General features: G+C 42.9%; 1 protein-coding gene across 6 annotated transcripts in view; it reads left to right on the top strand.

Moving 5' to 3' along the window:
* ACTN1 (actinin alpha 1) overlaps positions 1–21,693 on the top strand; it is a 744,367-nt gene that overhangs the window by 498,178 nt on the left and 224,496 nt on the right. For 3 of the 6 annotated variants that reach the window (XM_044073986.1, XM_044073984.1, XM_044073982.1), the window contains exon 8: positions 17,172–17,257. The exons of the other annotated variants lie outside the window; for them this stretch is intronic. In XM_044073986.1, the coding sequence (XP_043929921.1) occupies positions 17,172–17,257 (86 nt within the window). The remainder of the gene's footprint in view (positions 1–17,171; positions 17,258–21,693) is intronic. 6 annotated transcript variants of the gene reach the window in all.

The following is a 21,693-nucleotide window of genomic DNA, read 5'->3' as shown; positions in this document are numbered from 1 at the left end:
TAGAAGCTACAGCTGAACAGGTGGATCCGGCTGAAGTTTCTGTTGAGTCCCAGGGGAAACTTTGATTTTACAGGATGTGGCCTCTCAGGAGGCAGGTCAGGCTGAAGGGCCTCTCAGTTACTATTCTCCCTTCTATGCCTAGGGTGGTTAGGCCTTCTGCTACTGTTTCTAAGGCTCCTTCTAAAGGCAGGTCTGGCTTGACTTCCTCTGGTGTCAGTTCTGGTTCTTCAGGGTCTGTGCCTAAAAAGCACATGCTTAAAATGGCAGAGGATTTGATTACTTTAATTAGAGGTTCTATGCCCCCTCCTGATAAGAGGCCCAGGATGGAGCCAGAGTTGGAAAGTTTGGAGCAGGCCTCAGATGATTCAGAGTCTTCTGCTGAAGAAATTCAAGATTTCCCTCCTTATTCTGATTCTGATGCAGAGGATTCCACTCCTTCTGCTTCTCCTCCAGAGGATTTTTCATTTTCAGAAACTCTGCATTCTTGTATAAGAGTCCTAGCGGACCCAGAAACTATTAGTCAGGGGCCTAAGGGTGTTAGAGCCTCTGTTGTTAAGAATCCGGTTCCTCTGGATAAGGAAGCTAGAGCTTTGAATAGATGGGGTAAGAAGGTGTATACCTCTTCTACTTTAGCAATGAGAGCTTTGAACTGCCAGTTTCATATGTTGAAGTATCAGAATTTCCTCCTTTCTCAGCTAAGATCTAAGGTGGATGCTTTGGCAGAGGGCATAGAGTGTAAAGAATTGCAGGATTTAGTGCATGTTTCTGAACAGGTGGGTAAGCACTCTTTGCAATGTGGTTTTGATGCTTTACAGGCTTCTTCTAGGGTGGCGCCACTGGTTCAGTTATTCGTAGGCACGCCTGGCTTAAGGATCAGAATTTGTCTGAGCATGTTAAGTCTAGAATTCTGGATGCTCCTTTACAGTCTGAAGTTTTGTTTGGTCCTCCTGTGGAGTCAGTCTTAAAGAAAATGGAAGACAAGGCTAAGTCTATGCAGACTGTCAAAGATTTTTTGCAGGTACAACCTCCAAAGTTTAGTAGAAATTGGCCTACTAAGGGGTGGACGTACCCTTCTTCTGATTCTCAGTCTAGGGGTAGATCTAGACGTGGTAGGGGCAGAGCTCAGAGTACCTTCAGGCCGAGACAATGGAGTTCGCCTGCTCAATCTGCTGGTGAGGGCAGGGGCCAGTCCTTTCGTAAACAGGCCCAATGACCTGCATTTTCAGCTTCCAGATTCTTCTTGCCTGGCAGCTCCTTTGGGAGGAAAGTTGGCTCTTTTCAAGCAAAATTGGCATTTAGTCACCCAGGACAAATGGGTATTGGACATTATAAACCGAGGTTACAAGTTCTATTTCCATACCATGCCTCCTTTCAAAGGCATGCCAGACGCCCCTGCTCGGCAAAGGATAGAGGCTCACAGACAAATTTCTTTACTTCTTCAAATAGGAGCTATACAGCCAGTTCCTCTGTCAGAAGTGGGCCTAGGATTTTATTCTCGCCTGTTTCTAGTTCCAAAGAAAGGGAACACGTGGAGACCAATTTTGGATTTATCTATCCTCAACACTTACCTGGACATTCCAAAGTTCAAGATGCTGACTTTGCAACAACTTTTACCTCTGTTGGGAAAAGATCACTGGATGGTTACTCTGGATCTCAAAGAGGCTTACCTTCATGTTCCTATCAGGCCCAGTTGCAGGAGGTACCTGCTTTTGGGCTGGAAATTTACATTATCAGTTCTCTGCATTGCCCTTTGGCTTATCTACTGCGCCCAGAGTGTTAACAAAGGTTCTGGCTCCAGTGATAGCTTTTTTCAGACTCAGAGGAATACAGATTTATCCTTATTTGGACGACTGCCTGATTATTGCACAAGAAAGGGACGAACTTCTTCATCATCTACAGTATGTGATGGCAGTGTTAAGATGCCTAGGGTATTCTGTGAACGAAACAAAGTCCAGTCTAGTACCCTCTCAGGACATGTGCTTTCTGGGTGTGAGACTGAACACAGCTTCCCAGATGGCCTTTTTGACCCCGGACAAACAAAGAAGCAATTTCTTAGAGGGGCAAAGAATATAAGACCCCCACGTAGAGCTCCTACTCCTGCTTGGGATCTCAATTTTGTGTTGGAAAAACTTACTCTACAACCTTTTGAGCCTGCAGCTACTGCCGAGTTAAAGTATTTGTCATGGAAAACTGCTTTTTTGTTGGCCATTACCTCTGCAAGACGGGTTTCTGAATTACAGGCCCTCATGGCAGTGGAGCCTTTCCTGATTTTTCATAAGGATAGGGTATCTTTGCGTACTAATCCTTCCTTTATGCCTAAAGTGGTTTCTAGTGTGGCCTTAAATCAAACTATTCATTTGCCTACTTTTTATGCAAACCCCCAAAATAAAGGGGAGAAAATTTTGCATACTTTGGGTATTCACAGGCAGTTGCGTTATTATTTGAGCAGAACCAAGGAGTTCATTTGGGTTCACAGGGTAAACCTGTTTCAAAACAAACTATTTCTAAATGGATTGGGTTTTGTATTTCTTTCTGTTATTCCCATCATGGTAAGGAGATTCCTGCTGGAATCAGGCCTCATTCCACTAGGGCTACTGCTACTTCTACGGCCTTTCTAAGGGGTAGCTACAAAGACATTTTGGAGGCAGCTACTTGGAGTTCAGTGCATACCTTTTCTAAACATTACCACCTTCCTCTTTATTCTAAGTCTAGGGCTGGATTTGCCACTGCAATTTTACAGGGCATTTTAGCGCCCCTAATGCTTTATGATTTTTACCATCCTCCCTTTCCGTTGCTTTGGGATTCTACCCATAAGTAAGGACTGCAGCAATGTGAGATGAAGAACATAGTACAGTTTTGTACCTACCATAAATGTAGATGTTCAAGATCCACATTGCTGCAGTCCAATTTACCTCCCTCCTTCCCCACTGTAGTTTGACTTGGTGCTATGCTTTAGGTGATGGTTGTTGTTGGGCATGTTTTTGGGAGGTATTCTGTTTTGGCTGTGGCCTTTCTGGTTTGGCCTTCTGACATCTGGGGCAAGAAAAGACTGAGGATATGACGCCGATCATGCCTTTATACCCTGACGCTCTGATGTCAGATCTAGGCGCCCATGACCGACGTCAGCCTAATACTTTGGTATTCGGGCCGACCGAGGACAGCGGACTACCCATAAGTAAGGACTGCAGCAATGTGGATCTTCGAACATCTACATTTATGGTAGGTACAAAACTGTACTTTTCTGTTATCACAATTAAAGAATAAAATGTCACAACCTGAACAACCAGATCTGAAGGAGTTACAGGATATGATGCATAGTGCAGAACAAGTGGGTAAGCACACCTTACAATATGGTTATGATGCTCTAGAGGCCTCAAGTAGAGCTGCAGTTACAGGATCAGTCATTCGTAGACATGCCTGCCTTAGGGAACAAACCTTGCCTGATCATGCCAAAGCAAAATTACTAGATGCTCCTTTACAAAAGGATGTATTATTTGGTACTAATGCTGAGGAAATACTAAGGAAAATGGAAGAAAAAGCTAAATCTATGCAAACTGTTAAAGCTTTTCTACAGGTACAACCACCACGTTTTAGTAGAAATTGGCCTTCAAAAAACTGGTCCTTTCCAGCCACGGACAAGCCCCAAAGAGGTAGATACAGACGCGCAAGGGGCAGAGGACAATGGCAATCTCCAGCATCAAGAGGTGGCGAAGACAGTGCACAGCAATACAGAAAACAAACCCAATGACTTTCCCCTTTGCATGCCAAGCAAGGCTCAAGTGGCAGCACCCTTGGGAGGAAAGCTAGCATTATTTTCAAAAAATTGGCATATTGTCACAAAAGACAAATGGATCCTGGACATTATAAACAGAGGCTACAGATTTCATTTTCACACTCTTCCAAAAATGAGAGGCATGCCGAACCTGCCACATAATCAAAGGGCAGAGGCTCAAATACAAATTTCAAAGCTCATGCACATGAAAGCTATTCAAGAGGTACCTACTCACGAACAAGGTCAAGGTTTTTACTCCAGACTATTCCTGGTACCAAGGAAGGGAACCGATTGGAGACCCATTTTGGACTTATCCATCCTAAACACATTTCTACTCCTACCAAAATTCAAGATGCGCACCTTACAGCAGCTTCTTCCCATGTTGGGCAAGGGGTCTTGGCTGGTAACATTGGACCTCAAGGAGGCATACCTGCATGTCCCAATCAGACAAAGCTGCAGAAGATACCTCAGATTTCTTGCAGGTTCAATCCACTATCAATTCTCTGCATTGCCCTTTGGCTTATCTACTATGCCCAGAGTATTCACGAAATGCCTGGCATCAGTAATTGCCTACTGCAGACTTCAAGGGATACAAATATACCCTTATTTGGACGACTGCCTGATCCAAGCGGACAGCAAACACATACTTCTGAAACATCTGGCTTATGTAACACAGTTATTGAATTCTCTGGGATACACAGTCAACAAAGAGAAATCCAGGCTAACACCATCTCAGAAAATAATTTTCCTGGGTGCCAACTTGGACACAAACACCCAGATGGCCTATCTTACACCAGAAAAACAGGGGCAACTAACTCAGTACTACAAGATACAATTGTACCAGGCTAACTGCAAGGAAAATCCTGCAGGCTCTGGGATTCATGGCATCTTGCATTCTTCTAATCCCATGTGCAAAGTTGCATATGAGGAAACTTCAATGGTACCTAAAAAAATCTATGGTCTCAACACAGCCACAGTTTGGAAACAATAATACCACTAATTCCATGTTTGCAAAAGGAATTTCTATGGTGGGCTCAAGCATGCCAAACAAACGCAGGCCTACCATTCTGCAAACCTCAAGCAAATCAGGTCATCACAACAGACGCCTCAGACTATGCCTGGGGGGCACACATGACAGGAAGGTGCTTTCAGGGCAAATGGTCCCAAAAGGAAAAGCACCTTCACATCAATCAAAAGGAAATGCTAGCAGTGATAAATGCAATTACAGCTTTCAAGTACCTCCTGCAACCAGGGCAATTATTAATAAGAACAGACAACACCACAGTAATGTGGTACATAAACAAGGAGGAACACATTCATACCCCCTGTGCAGGCTTGCCATGTCACTTTGGAACAGGGCTCTGGAATGGCAAATCGAGCTACAAGCGCAGTACGTGCCAGGTATGGAAAACACGCTGGCAGACAATCTAAGCAGAAATATGACAGACCCTCACGAATGGAAGTTGCATCCTCAAGTGTTTACAAAGATAATCCAAGCCTGGGGAAGTCCAGACATAGATCTCTTTGCCTCCCACAAAAATCATCAATTGACAAAATTCTGCTCAAGGACATTTCATCCAAAGGCCTGGAGAGTGGACGCCCTTTCTTTCAGTTGGGCAGCACTGACAGTTTACGCCTTCCCACCTCTTCCTCTACTGCCCAAGGTGCTTTTGAAAGCAAGAGCAGACAGACCAAAGATGATACCGATTGCTCCAGACTGGCCAAGACAACACTGGTACCCACTCCTGAGGAGTCTAACACATTCTCCTCCCTGGATCCTACCTCAAATGCCTCTTCTTCTGACTCAGCACAGCTACAAAACTCTTCAGTCAGCTGAAAACACTCAATCTGGCTGCATGGAAAATTCCTTAACACCACAACATACCCTACTCTCCAAGGAGGTACAGGATGTCATTTTGGAAACCAGAAGGCCATCTACTAGAAAAGCTTACTCCGCAAAATGGAAACGGTTTTGCACTTGGAATGAGAAAAAGGCCAGGATCCTAGAAAACTGAATTTACCTCAAATATTACAGTATCTAGCTGAGCTGCTAAGCAGTGGACTTTCATTCTCCTCCATCAAAATTCATGCCTCAGCCATTTCTGCAGAATACAACACGGATCCACCCTTATTCTCTCACCCTCTCTTAAGACAGTTCCTCAGAGGGGCTAAGAATATAAGACCTCCAAGGAAACAACCAATCCCAGCCTGGGATCTTAATTACATTCTAGAAAAATTAACATTGCCTCCTTTTGAACCAGCTGCCTCAACAGATTTGCAATATTTGTCCTGGAAAACAGCTTTCCTTCTGGCTATTACCACAGCTCGTAGGGTCTCAGAATTACAAGCCCTCATGGCTGTGCAGCCCTTTCTCATCTTCCATCAGGACAGGGTTTCCGTACGAACCAACCCATCATTTATGCCTAAGGTAGTATCCAGGGTAGTTTTAAATCAGGCCATACATTTACCTACCTTTTTCCCCAATCCTCAAAACAAAGGGGAAAGGCTGCTACATTCCTTAGACATCCATGGACAGCTGCATTACTATTTGGACAGAACAAAGCCGTTCAGGAAATCAGAACAACTCTTTGTGTCCTATGCTGTAGGAGCCCAAGGGAAGCCAATTTCCAAACAGACAATTTCAAAATGGATAGGCCACTGCATACGTTTTTGTTACTCCTTTCATGGTAAATCTGTGCCTGCAGGCATCAGACCCACTCCACAAGGGCCACAGCTACCTCTGCAGCCTTCCTCAGAGGAGTTCCTACCAAAGATATTTTGGAGGCAGCTACCTGGAGTTTGGTGCATACCTTCACTAAACACTACCACCTACCTTTATACTCCAAAACAAGAGCAGGCTTTGCCACTGCTGTGTTGCAGGGCATTCTGGCTCCTCCTAATTCCACCTAGTGCCTACCACCCTGTGCGTAGCTTTGGGATTCTACCCATCTGTAATGACTGCAGCTGTATGCACGATGAACATAGTACAGTTTTGTACCTACCATAAATGTAGATGTTCGAGTGCTAATACAGCTGCAGTCCAGGTTTCCCTCTCCTTCCCCTCTTGGTACAGACCTAGTGGCTAACTACTCCTCATAAAACCTGTTTGGGTTATCCTTCTATGGTGTATTTGCTTGCAACTACTGAATCTTGATTATATTGCATTGCATGACTATACACAGACATATAAATTATGTATTGCCTTCCTTTTGGGGGCACCTGACATCTGGGGCAAGAAAGACTGAAGAAAATGGCGTCGGCTGTGTCTTATATACCCCTGTCGCACTGACGTCAGGGAAGAAGGCGACAACAACCGACGCCGGACCCAGACTTTGGAATTTGGCCGACCGAGGACCCGCCTGACGGCAGGAGAACCCCATCTGTAATGACTGCAGCTGTATTAGCACTCGAACATCTACATTTATGGTAGGTACAAAACTGTACTTTGTTTAGGCCCGGATCACATTGTCCCTAGTTGCCACTATTGCTTTCGCTTTAATTCTAGGACAGTTAGATGTAAGGCTGAGATTTTAGCTAGATTCCTTAGTCTTAAATCTTCCCATCAGCATCTTATGAGTGCCCACCGGTCAGCCAGAGGTTGAGCAGCCTTAGGCATAAGAGGGAAAAGAAGAGACCCAAGCTTAGGCCCTCTGACATCTCTATCTCTCCCACTAGGCTTGTGATTGTTGAAGAAGTTGAGGTGCTTTCGCAGCTACTTTCTCTGTCAGAGGTGGTGATGCAGGCCTCTGTTGAGACCCATTCAAGAGTCCAACATGTCATCAGATCCCTCTACATCTGTACAGGCCCTTGGTTTTTCATCTCATTGATTAGATCTGGGGCCACTCAGCAGGCCTTGGCCTCCAAAGAGTGCTCTGTTTCCAGTGATACTGGTTCATCTTTCTTCCAGAAATATGGGTGCTAGGATGTCTGATGTCCCTAGGCCCAAGGCCAAAGCAACTCCTAAGAGAAGTGCTACTGCAGTGCCTTCACCTAGGCCTACCGGCTCCCTCTGTCAGGGATACTAACAGGATTGAATTAGACTAGAAGACGTGATCTCCATAGCTAGGTCTAGACAAGCACCTGGGAATGACTTCCCAGGTAAAAGGAAATGAGATCCTACTTCAAAAGCCTTTCCACCCCCTTTTGAATCTATTGAGGAATCTGACCTAGAGGGGTCTGGTTGGTATGAAAGACCCTCTCACATCTTTTGAAAATTCAGAGTCAGAGGAGAATCTGGCCTCACCCCCCCCCCCCCCCCACCCCGGGAATATCACGTTCATAGACACACTCCATACTATGAGGGAACATTTTCAGTGGGAGGCACAGGAATACCCTCAATCAAAAAAGAGTGAGGGAGTTCCTGAAATACCAGAGTACAAACCTCTTGCTATTCGACCCACTTTAGAGGTGGTTGAGGATGTCTTCCAGGATTCCTCCTTGAATTCTAACTCCCTTCCCCCAAGCCCTCATAAAGTAGACAGGTTCTACAGGGTGCAGGATTCCCTTAAGTACCTTTGCAAAAACCCATCTGCTGATCCACAGGTGGTCACCCCAGTACCCAAAGGTGCTAGAACCACTTCCTCTCTAAACCCTTTACCTACGAATAGAGAGCAGCGCCCTTAATAGATTTGGGAAAAAAGTTTTTATACTTCAGCCACCCTTATTGTGAGGACTGTTAACTGTCAGTTTCACATGATTAAATATCAACAAATCTTTCTGGATCAGCTAAAACAAAAGGTCTCTTAGAGGATAAAAACCTCTCTAAAGAACTTTTGGATCTCTGTCATTCCAATTCTTAGGCAGCTAGGCATTCCTTATACTGTGTCTGTGACTCTATGGAGGATTCTAGCCTGGCAGCTGCCACTGTCTCAGTGATTAGGAGGCATGCGTGGTTAGGAACATTCTCTTTCTGACCATGTTAAATCTAACCTTCTTGATGTTCCCCTTGACAAGGAATTCCTCTTTGGACCTAATTTCTTAAAAAATTGAAGACAAAGCTAAGTCTATGCAGACTATGAAAGACTTCCTCCAAGTTCGTCCTCTTAATGTTTAGCAGGAACTATCCCACTAAACACTAGTCCTTTCCCTCCCAACCTACATGCAGGCAGAGAAAAAACAAGTGGGAAAGGACTCCTATGCAGTGACACAGCAGCTCAGCAGCTGCAGAGATCCAGACAATGGTCTTCAGAAGCTTCTAGGCAAGGGAGTTCTAGATCTCAGTCTTCTGCCAGAGAGCAACAATGACTTGCCGATACCGCTCCCCTCCCCACAAGACTAGGAGGAAGGTTGTCGTCAAACAAAACTGGACTCGCATCACTTAAGACAAGTGGGTTCTAGACATTGTTAAAATGGTTGCAAACTCCATTTCAAAGAGCCTTTAAAACACTCAGGCTATCCAGATATTCCTCAGAATCAAAATTTAGAGGCCCTTTTTAAATCCAGAATTTGTGTGCTCAGGGATCAGTGGAAACCATTCCGAAACATCAAAGAGGAAAGGGTTCTGTTCCAGGTTGTTCCTGTTTCTAAGAAAAGAAGGCTGTTGGCGGCCTATCTTAGACCTGTCCAACCTCTATTTCTCCAGGTACCAAAATTCTTACCCATGATAGCCCCGCCAGCCTTTACCTGTGCAACCCAATTCAAGAATCACACAGAAGCTTTCTTCGCTTCAGAGCAGGTTCCAGTCACTTAGTTTTCAGCACTGCCCTTTGGCATGTCTACTGCTCCAAAGGTTTTCACAAAGCGCCTGTCCCCTGCAGTTGCCTTCTGCAGGCCCAGAACAGTCCAGATATACCCCTACCTGTACGTTTGCCTGATACAGGTCACAAATTTATCAAAGCTTCACAAGGATCTTAAGTTTAACAAAAACCTCCTAACCTCCCAGGGCTTCATTATAAAGCTGGAAAAATCCAATAATGTTCCAACCAACAGGATAGTCTTCCTGGGGGCACTCCTGGACTTTTCACTTCAAAAAGCCTTCCTTCCCCCAGACAGGGTCTCCTTTCTGATCCACTACTTTCAAAGCATCCAGCAGAAACAATCCAGGTCAGCCAGAGAGTTTCTCTGGGCACTAGGATACATTGCATCCTGACTCCTCATGGTTACCCTGGCCAGGCTGCACATGAGGAAACTACAGTGGTACCTCAAAAATGTATGGTGAAAATACTCAATCCCTAGAGACCAAGATAGAGTTGATCCTTGTCTCAAAGAAGACTTTGCATGGTGGGTACAGGCTTGTACCTAAAATCAGGGCCTTCAATTCAGATTCACTCTCCAGGGTCAGTCTTTCACCACAGATGCCTCTAGGACAGCCTGAGGCACTCGCTTGCAACACTTCCAATCCCAAGGGAAGTGGGAGGCTTAATTCAGGGGCAGGCTCATAAACTGGAAAGAGCTTATGGCAGTGCAAAAAGGCCTGTTAGCTTTCAAGGAAAATGGAAACCAGGGATCCTGCTGGTCAAGACAGACACCACCACAGTAATGTGGTATATAAACAGGCAGGAGGGGCACCCACTCTTACTCTCTATCCTACCAGAAATGCAAGTTTGGGAAACTGCTCTCTCTCTCTCTCTCTGTCTCTAGGGTTGCACCTCCTGGTACGGTATCTTCCAGAGGTTCAAAATACTCTAGCAGATCACCTCAGTAGAAAATTGATGGACCCAAATGAATGGAATCTGCATCAGGAAATTTTTCTCAGCATTGCCCAGAGATGGGGAGCCCCACAGATGGACCTCTTTGTCACCAAGGAAAACACTCAACTGAAAAATTACTGTTCCAGGTGTGATGCCCACCACTACCAATATGTCATCCCCACACTGGGCCAGTAATCAAGGAGCCTAAAGCTTTACCACTGACAGTGGACAGGGACGTACACTTGGAATGCAAATGGATACACACAGTATTTCCAGATGCAGACCTCCCTGCATCAAGTACAGTTTTCCTTAAGAGCCCACAGGGAACACCCTCAGCCTAGGGTCTGGATGTCTCGTTATCTGTCTCCCTCCATGTCCCCAATAAGACTACCCACTGGTACAGCTGTAGGGTTTGATTTTTAGCTGACTGTCCAAGCCAGGTCCTCCAGCACCTTCACTGTAAACCCAGTGTTTCATGTCCCTGCCCCAAGTAGCTGACGCACGCACACTTTAAGATTTAATTTTCACTCACACACCTGGGAAAGGCTGGCACAGATTACCAGCTCTACAAACTTTGCTCAAACTATAAAGGTAGTAAAAAAATATAAAGGAATCCAGGCCACTGTTTAAGGCAGTAGTAAACTTTTATAAAACAAACACAGATACAAATATGAGCGCTTTTGTCTGGAAACTAGACTTCATCAGTTTTTAGACGAAAGCACTCATTTTTGTATCTGTGTTTGTTTTATAAAAGTTTACTATTGCTTTAAACTGTTGCCTGGATTCCTTTATATTTTTTTACTACTTGGTTTGCATTTTTACTTTTGGACTTCAAACTATAAGGTAGTTGTCACTGCCACCAGTCAGTTACTATAAGGCTCTTAAAAGGGTATCCAATTGTACTGTGTAATATTAATACTAATACAAATGGCAGTAGTTCACCAAGATGGCTAGGCCTTCTGGAGTGGCCCACACAGTGTCATCAGATAAATATAAGCACTCTCCAAGGTTAGATACTTTCTGCAAAGACCAGCCACAATAAATGTTTTAAATGTATTTAATAATAAAAGTACACGAAAATACTGACTATATATTCACAGTAAACCTATATTCACAGTAAACCACAGAGTTCAGATCACAGGAAATATTAAACATTGATGGACAGACTCAGAATAATAAAGAAAAACAATAATTAAGCTTTACTATATTCCTGACTGAATCTATAAAAATTACTGTTCCCTAGTTAAGATACTACTGCAAGGCAAGATGCTGTGGGTGAGGGTCTTTCTAGTCAGGCTTTCCAAACGGAATACTCAGTACTCTGAGATTTCTCTTTGTAATATCTAAAATATAATTTCCAAGAGGGCTGACAGAATGGCCACATCTGGTCACCTGACTCTAGGTTCTCACAGTATTCCCCTTTGAAGCTGAGACAGGAAGTTAGCACAGATGGCCACCGTACACATCCAAATGTTTATGGCAGTGCGTGGGGCCTCCCCTCTTTTCACTCTGCTAATGGACAAAGGCTCTTCCCCAGACCCCAGGTCTCTGGTCCTATCTAGCACTGTGATGTGCCTTTTAATGGCTTAACTGCTCATTTACATTTCCCTTATTTTTCTTAAAGTTAACCGCTGATGTGCCAGTATTCTGTATTAAAACATGTTCATTTAATTCAGCTACAAAAATCCATGTACATTTCTTTTCATTTCAGCAGGGTGCACTGTTGATGCATTTCAACACAAGCAAAGCTCATGAATACATTTTCAGAACAAGCTTCTGTATAAAATCAGTGTGATATACAAATGACATACAGTTCTAATACATTTGTAACACAAACATCTTGTATAAATCAGGTTTGATATCCAAAGGACATATCATTCTTTACAAAACTCCAGCTGGCTATGTTGGCACTTGCCCATATCATCACACCAGAACCAAACAGGAATCAGCCTGGAGAACAGATGCCTTCTTCCCTTGGACTTATCTTTTTATGTATGCATCCCCTCACTTACCACCTTGAGTGCTTCTAAAGGTAATGGAGGAGGTCTTAAGGGCAGTACTGATAGCCCCATACTGGCCCAGGCAGCACTGGTATCCTCTGCTTCTTGAACTAACCAACCAGAGTCCATTGCTGCTGTCTCATCAACCGTCTCTCTCAGGACAAGGGAAGAATGGTGCACCCCAACCTGCTCCACCTTTCAGCTTGGATAACCCCACAGCTTTTCAGCAACAAGCTTAACTTAAGCAAAACAGGTCCAGGACAGTCTTAAGGAGTCCAGAATGCCTAGCACTAGGAAATCATACTCAGCTAAGTGTAACTGCCAGCAGCAACATCACAATCCTCATTCAGTCCAGATTACTACCATTCTAGATTACCTGGATAGTCTGGTTGATAAAGGCCTTTTCTACTCCACAATTAAAATTCATGCATTCGACATTTTGTCTCATTTACCTGCTCTTCCTCCGGTCTCTTCACATCCCCTGTTAAGACAATTTCTTAGGGAAGTCATCACATCAGACCGCCTCGGAGGGAACTTTCCCCTCCATGGGAACTTAACTTTGTTCTGGAAAAATTGACATTACCTCCTTTTGAATGTGCAGCATTTCCCCCTCTGAAGTTTCTAACTTGGAAAACTGCCTTACTGCTGGCTATCACCTCAGCCAGGAGGGTCTCTGAACTGCAGGCTCTCATGGAAGTGGAACCATTCCTCATCTTCCACCCAGACAGGGTTTCCATCAGAACTAACCCTTCCTTCATGTCCACGGTGGTCACTGACACTTCTCTAAATCAAGACATTCACCTGCCTACATTCTTTCCCAACCCCAGAACAAAAGAGACAGAATGCTCTATTCTTTGGATGTGCATAGGCAGCTCGGGTCTATTAAGTCATCAAACGCTTAGAAAAGTGAACAATGATTTATCGGCCCCATGTAAGCGAAATCTTACAAACTTGAACACTTACAACAGCAATTTTTTCCAAGGGGAAAAAAAAAAATCGCTGTTCCAAAAAAAAAAAAAAAAATGTAAAACATAACATAAAGTGGGGGGCTTCGCCCACCACCTCCTACTTAAATATACCAACTCGAAGATCACACTACAATAAAGAAAACGGCAAAGTAACGGACACAGCCAAGCAATTTCTTTCCAAGGGAAAGAATTTGTTTATATGCCGCTTTGTCATTTTGCCTTTTCAAGTTCGACCAAGACGCATTCAAAAGAATGAGTCTTCGGTCATCTGATAGGAACCTGGCAGCTCCATTAGTATCTTGACAAAACAAGAGCCTTGAGAAAATCTGACCAGCTTTTTGTGGACTTTGCCTCTGGCTCTGAGGGAAAACCAGCTTCTAAATGGACTATCTCTAAATGGATTTCCCACTGTATCTCTTTCTGTCATTGCCATCATGCCAAGAAATCACCTAAGGCTGTCATGCCACACACTGCTAGGGCTACTGCAACCTCCGCTGCCTTTGTGAAAGGAGTCCCTACTAAGAACATCATGGAAATTGCCACCTGGTTATCTGTGCATACCTTCACCAAACATTGCCAGTTGGCAGCCTTTTTCTAGTTCCAGGGCAGGGTTCTCCACTGCCATCTTGGAGGACATCCTCTCCTCTCCCTAATCTCCTTCCACCTTTTTGTCTGGTTTGGGAATCTTCCCACAAGTCAGGACTGCAGCAGTGAAACATAAACATAGTACAGCTGTGTACACTTACCATGAATGTAGATGTTCGAGTGTATTCACTGTGGCAGTCTTCTTTCCCTCCCTCCTTCCCGACTTCACCTACCAGGTAGTCTACTTGCAATCTTTTTAGCCAAAGGAACACCTCTTACCATTTCTTCCTGTAGGGATTCTCTTCCTTAGTTCCCTACTGCTCACTTGGGGCTCCTCTTGGTAGGGGACAAGAAAAAAATGATTTCATGACATAGGCTGGGCATACTGATGTCAGTTAGGCATCTGCCAGCCTTAGGAGGAGCAAAGAATTTCTCTGGTAGTCAGGCCAACTGAGGACTTTCACTGCAGGAAATCCAACAAGTCAGGACTGCATCAGTGAATGCACTCTAACATCTACATTTCTGGTAAGTGTTCACAACTGTACTCTCCTCAACAAGTTAAACACTAAACGTGTTACTTTGACAATGTATCATTTGTAATGCCCAGTAGGATGTTCACAAATGAGACACTATAGGTGCATTACCATTACACATGAAGTCATTACTTTGACTGTAGGTATAAGAAGAGACCACCACATGAGACATGCGACAATTGTTTTAATGCCCTTTCTCATAGACAGATTAGCATTTGGACAGTGCAGTGGTGCAGCGGTAGCGTTCTCACAGCAAGAGGTTCTCCGGTTCGACTCTTGGCTGGGGTGCCTTCTGTGTGGAGTCTGCATGTCCTCCCTGCATTCATGTGGGTTTCCTCCCACGTTACAAAGACATGCATGTGGAGCCTTTCTCCCCGGGCCTCCGCTGAAAATTGTCTTTGTTCCAAGTCGGACTTTCCCGGTTAACAAATGTTAAATAAATAAATAAAAATCTGTCCTCCTGTCCCTCTCCTTCATTCAGCTTGTTTGGTCAAGAGCCAGTCTGGTTGATAGCAGCTAACCAGACACCGCTTCATCAGCCCAGCAGTCTATACCAAGTAATGTGTCCTCCTGTACACGCATTCGAGTAAGCTGACAGCTTAACTAATCTTCAGAGTGAACACTAGCCTCATGTTGCATATTTACAGTGGTTGAGTGGGAGTATGTTCCGTGTTTTTGTTCTCTGCCTTTGTCTCTGGCATCTTTAGAATTTGATTCATTCTCTGATTACCCTGTTAATCTATTTCTGGGTCCCGGGGAAGCAGAACCTGTCCCAGCACTCAGTGGGTATAAGGTAGTGAAGTAAATCCTGAGTATGTTACTAGCCCACTGCAGAACACACACACACACGCACACACAGTGGTTTGAAGCAGGAGTGGCCTTAGGTCAACTGGTGCCCTAGGCAAAAGGGTTCCACAGCACCCCCCAACACACCACTCTGTGCCCCATCCTGGTCTACTTACAGCAAATAAATACTGGAAAAGCACCCCTGCTAGAGTGATGCCCTAGGCGGCCGCTTAGTTGGCCTATGCCTAAGGCCGGCTGAAGTCTTTAAGTTCACCTAGAGCACTGGAAGCATAAATCTGGGATGTGGGGAAAAAAGGTGTGCCTCCCGTGTTGTGGGTGCTTTTAACACTAGTGTTTTTCTTTCTAACTGTAGAAGATGGAAAGACCTTAATTGATTGTTTCATCCCGTGTGTTTGATGAATTTGGACAAGCAATTTACATGGCGATAGTTTGGTTGAAATACTAAAAAGATAGGGCCTACAAATGTATAGTTTGTCAAACATTTTGCAGATTTCAACAAGAGACCGCCAAGACTGATGAAGGATAAGAAAGTATATAATTTCTCTGGAGGAAGAATGGAAAGTGCGTCGTGACTTAGACCTTAGTTACATGTCTTTAGTGTTTCCTCTTACAGTAAAGATTTCTGCTGCAGATTAATTCTGAGTTTTGCTCTTCAAACTGGAAGAGATTTCTTCACTTCCATGACAGAATGAAAATATATGCAATATTTTGAAGCACAGAGGGTACTGTAGTACTTGCACTGAGCTGCTAGGTTGGAAATATTGGTTCTATGCACTATGTTTGTATATTGTGTGACCCTGAATGTTTAACTTAACTTTTCTAAGCTGTTGAGCCATTTCAAAAGGAGAGACCTCCCGTCTTAACCAGTATGATTGCTTATTAAAAAAAAAAAAACTTACAAACTTTACTGCTCTCTGACTAATGAGGCTGGGCTGAGAAAGCTGCCTTTTTGCTAGTAATGTAGTGTTGGACTAGTGTGCTGACAGCCCATTTGCTTTCTTGTGCTGGCTAAGAGCAGAAATGACAGTAATACTGCTGTATGTCAGCACTGTTTGCCATGTGTTTGGAGGTGGTATTTGATCCTGATTTAGATTTGATGCAGATGCTCTTAACAGGTAGTTTGTGACTTTGGTTAGATGGTGCAGAGGAGCGCTGACTCTGCCATAAACTGTTGACAGCCATGTATGACACATTGAGCACCCTGTGATTTCACCCAGCGTGGCTTCTCATCTGCTCATATAGGTGGACCACCTACTGATGGAAGGAGCCATCCTTTGCTTGGGAAGGATCAGGAAGTAAAACTTTACAGGGTTACTTTTATTTTCTTTGGCTTTTCTTATGAGTGAACTACTTCATAAGTAGTTGTCATGGAAAAAGTAGTGGACATATGGAACACACTTGCCAGTACATGGTTCTGGTCAAAAGAGAGACAAATTCATGTATGTGCTCTGAGAATAGAAAGGGGGGTAACGAGGGTACTGTAGAGAAACTATGTGATATAGACGGTGTAGAGCTGCCACAGAGGTATTTTTCCTGTCATTAGTTGACTGTGTACAGATAAACTATATAGCAGCTTTTTTAACAAAAAGGCAAGTGTATATTTTAAAGTAAATAGTTAATTGTACAGTCACCAATGCACTTTTGGGTATTTCATAAGTTCATAGTTGCTGGAAAAGGATTGAGCACAGTTTTGTCACAGAGCTGAAGCAGTCCGGGTGCCTCCTCTCTGACACCTAGATCTTCGCATGGGGCCCCCGTTTGGCCTGTCCTGAAATGCATGATGGGAAATCCTCTATTTTTGTTTTGTTTCTTTGTTCCATGTATTCTCTACTCACTTTGTGCTCTCAATCTCTTCTCTTTTTCCCTTCTTTGCACAGATATCATAAGCACCTTAAGGCCGGATGAGAAGGCTGTAATGACCTATGTTTCATGTTACTACCACGCCTTCTCAGGTGCGCAGAAGGTGAGATTTGTTATGCAACAGCCAGGCTAGTGTGGTGATTTACTTCACAGTTTTTATAAGAGTCTATTTTATTATAAAAGTGCAGCAGTTTGGATGACAAAGAAAATTGGACCAAATTGATTAGTTCTAAAGTCAGTATAAATCTTTCTAGGAAGATTGTTGCTGCAGCTATTGTACAGGGAAAACCAACTAATTTGTGCATCATTCAGCGTTAAATTGTATGTTTTGTATAGTTTGTGTAAAGGCCAGATTTCAGGTCTTTGTGTAGGTGTTTGCAAGAATCTTGTTTTTTGTCATGCCCAGAAGATGGAGCACAGTGAAACATCTCTGGATATTGGTCATTGTCATAGTCTCAACACTGTTGCATGTGTGTAAGTAACTGTCCCACTGCCATTTGATGCACCAGTTACTTTACTGTTGTGCCATGACCCATAGCAGTTAGGTTGCATGTGTAAGAAAAAAAAAAAGTTTTTCTGCGTGACACTTTATCCTCTACAGTTTACATTTCAGAAGTGGGAGGGAGGCAGAACATTTTAATCAGTATACTGTATTGCTGAACATGTATTTGAAATTAGTAGTAGTAGCGTTTAGGCCTGTTTGTTTGCACAACACCTAAATATGGTTGCCTTGTGTGCTCATTATGAATATAGCGTTTTAGGTAAATACCTCTCAACTGTCCAGATTTTCACAAAATGTCCAGATTTTTCTTCAGATTTTTGGTGTATTCTTCATAAAATTTGTGGGTTTTTTTGGCAAATCACTGGGATGATCTGAGGATTGAAGTCATCAAATGACATACATTTGATTTTTGGAATTCTAATCCTTCAGAAAATGTATGTTAACGCAAACTGTTACTCTAGCAACTTTCTAAGTTTATAAGAGCAATATTTAAAATCTGTCCTTATTTTGGGGAGTTTGCCCCCCCCAATTTTGTCAGGCTTTGTCCGGTTTTCCTGCATTAAGAGGTTGAGAGATGTTCTAGCTTGCTTGAAAAATAGTTGGTGGAGAGGACTACAGTCCTTTCCTGTTGGAACCTTTCCAATATGTAAACCTGTAAAGGAAAACCAAAGTTGACAAATCAGGCACTTCATCAGATTTCAAGTCCTGAGCTTATGAATAACTGCAGTAAAGCAATGTTGTCAGTTTAGCAGCGAGTGTTCCTGTTCTGGGTGGGGTGGGAGCAGGGGCGGCGGCATTAGCCCTCTTTTTTGGAACCTTTCCCATCCCATAGCACATTTAGTATAAATTTCTCCCTTCTCTTTTCTGCAGCCCAGTTTAACAGTTGCTTTGTTTTTAGAATAAACTGTAGTCACCAGCACTTTAACTTTTGTATTACATTTTCTTTGCAATTGCCCTTTGTAAGAAGCTGAAAACAGTCCACAGAGGATCAGTTCACTGAGCGAGTTAAACCAGTAAATTGTAAACTTGAGTGCATGCTCTTATTTCACCATTTCTTTGCTATAAAAGTGTTTGCACCTCCTTTATTTAGGTACACAAACTGATAAACTGGACAGAATCATTCCCAAACTTATTTGGTGAAAATGCTGTTCACTGTAGTGTTTTTTTCCAGTTAACTGTTCTGGGCCATGGGGTTAATTTTTCAGTTGCAGCCTTAATACAGGTACTGTTAAATGAGCATAGTAATATAGAGAACACTGATTGAAACAATTGTAGCCTTATTACAAGTTAGTAATAGCAGTCTTTAGAAATAAGCTGTAGCTACAAAGGTGCCATCTGGTCCTGGCATGTTATTTTGCTCAAAATAAATACAGGAAGAAGAGACATACGATGCAAATAAGTTTCAAGTTATACAAAGTAAGTTGTAGGATTAAAGGCACTTGGCTGTTTAAAGGTAAATGCTTTGCAAGATTTGTTTAGTAATGAAAATGGACTGTATTTAAAGGGCATGTTGGGCTGACTTCATACCAGTGTGTGGTGAGGTATCTGAAAAATTAAGCATGATCAAAGTGATGGTCGTCCCCAGAATTAGTGTGCTGATATTTAAAAACAAATTTTAGTAGTATGCCAGATTTGATATCTATATGTTGATTAGAACAAAGAAGCTTCCTTTACACTGTATGTCCTGACGCCCTTAAAAGCACTTTTTAGTAATTCTGATCATTTTAATTTTATGCTGCTTTGAAGTTTTGCTGCATGTCTGACTCATCTGGGTTCCTGCTGTCTGATACGTAGACATGGGGCCCCTTGTTTAGCCTGTCCTGAAATGTGTGGGGAGTCATTTCTGACAGAAGAGCCTCTGGCCTTTACCACTATGATTTCTTACAAAAAAAACCCCAAGATAAAATCCTTAGTGATCTGACTTGTGAGGCTAGATTGAAAGACTGCCTTCTTGCCATTAGAGTATCCAAGTGTTTTATATATATATATATATATATATATATATATATATATATATATATATAAATAACTTTTTTTTTTTTTATTTTATTTATTTGTTTTACATTTGTTGACCGGGATAGTCCGACTGGATGCATGTCCATTTTCAGCGGAGGCCCGGGGAGAAAAGCTCCAAGGGTAAGCAGATACAGCATTACATATTACAAACAGACTATTTACAGAGATTACATAAGTAAGCAAGTTAAACAAGTTCCACAGGTTACAGTTAATCCTGAGCGCAAGTCAGGATTAAATTAAATTACACAGTAAACTGGTTAACAGATTTTTACACATTCTAGAGAGAGTTAGCCAGGCTTGATACATTGACATAGCCAGTTAAGTGACAAATGTTGTTTGAGTCTAGTTTTAAATTGACCTAAGGTGGAAAGTAAGGTAATATCAGCTGGAAGAGAGTTCCAGGATCTACTTACAGAGTTTGCAAAGAGAGAATCACCGGCTGTGTTATTAATTTTGCTAGTCTGAATTAGTAGTTTGTTAGAGGATCGAAGCGGTCTAGGATTGTTATAGGGGGTGATAATATTTTTAAGTGCAGGAGTATTGTCTGGATTATATAGGCCATAATCAGTTGGTTATACTGGATTAGGCTGGGTAGTTCAAGCCACCCAAGCTGATTTAGATTGATGCAATGATGTATCCTAAAAGGCAGCCCAGTGGCAAACCTGGCAATGTGGTTGTAGCAAATTGAGAGTTTAAGGACAGTCTCTTGTTTAAATTAGAGAGTAGAGGGGATGCATACAGAAGGGTTGAAAGAAGGTGAGAGCGAACTATGGCAATTTTAGCTGGAGGGGTTAGGAAGGCTTTTATTCTGTAAAGTGACCCTAGTTTTTTATTGATGGTTTTGATAGTTTGCTTAACATATAGGTCAAATTTTAGATTATTGTCTGTGATGACACCTAATAGTTTTGTAGATGGGTCAGGGGAGATTATTGTGCCATCATTTGATTTTATGGTAAAGGTGAAAGCGGTAGACCTATGTGTTGGTGAAAATAACAGCATTTTAGTTTTTTTTGGGATTTAGGATCAGACTATGTTCAGAAAGCCAGTTTTCTATTGTATTAAAGGTGGTCTGGGTAGCTGACCATAACTCTACTGGAGATGTGGCTGAGCAAATCAGAGTAGAGTCATCAGCATATTGGATACAGCTGACTTTTGGGATGACAGTATAAAGGTCGTTCATGAAGATGGAGAACAGCAAGGGCCCTAGTATAGAGCCCTGTGGTACTCCAAGGGTGTTAGGTAGAAGGTTAGAGAGTTTGTTCTGCCAGAGGACAGCCTGCTGTCGACCATTCAGGTAGGATTGAAACCATTGAAGGGCTCCAGTATCTAGACAGAATGTTTGCAGGGCGTGGATTAAAAGTTAGCGACCATATCGAATGCCTTGGAAAGATCCAAAAAGAGGGCTGAGGATATATAATTATTGTTGCGATTATGGTGTTGGTAAAGGCTAGGAGGGCTGAAGTAGTGCTGTGATGAGGACGGAAGCCATGCTGAGTGTCTGCCATAAGGCGATTCTGGATTAGGTGGTGCATGAGTTGTCTATGAATACATTTTTCCATAATCTTTGCAAGTGGAGAGAGTATAGCTATTGGCCTATAATTGGAGAATTCAGTAGAGCTGCCTCCTTTGTGAAGTGGGATTACATAGGATATTTTCCAGATGGTGGGAATTTTAGCTTCTACTATGGTTTGATTGATTAGTATTGAGACGGGGTAAGCAATAGCATCAGCTGATTTTTGTAGGTACTTGGCAGGGAGTTGATCAGCAGAAAGTGTAGTGGGTTTTAATTTTTTGATCAAGGTACGGATAAGTGAAGTGGCGACTTGTTGGAAGCTGAATGCGAGTAGGTTTCTAGGGGTGCTACTTTCAGGACCAGGGGAGCTAAGAGGTAGTTGGCTAGCAAGGGCTTGAATTGTCTCAATAAAGAATTGGTTAAAACTATCAGAAACATCTTCAGGGGTTTTATCAATAGTAGCAGCAGGGATTGGGGTTGAAGTTTGTCCAGGATGTAGTGGATTATT

Source organism: Protopterus annectens, chromosome 6.part0 (assembly GCF_019279795.1).
Source record: "Protopterus annectens isolate FY-2018-M chromosome 6.part0, PAN1.0, whole genome shotgun sequence".
Classification (NCBI taxonomy): domain Eukaryota; kingdom Metazoa; phylum Chordata; order Ceratodontiformes; family Protopteridae; genus Protopterus; species Protopterus annectens.
This window is presented reverse-complemented; position numbering and strand designations above follow the sequence as displayed.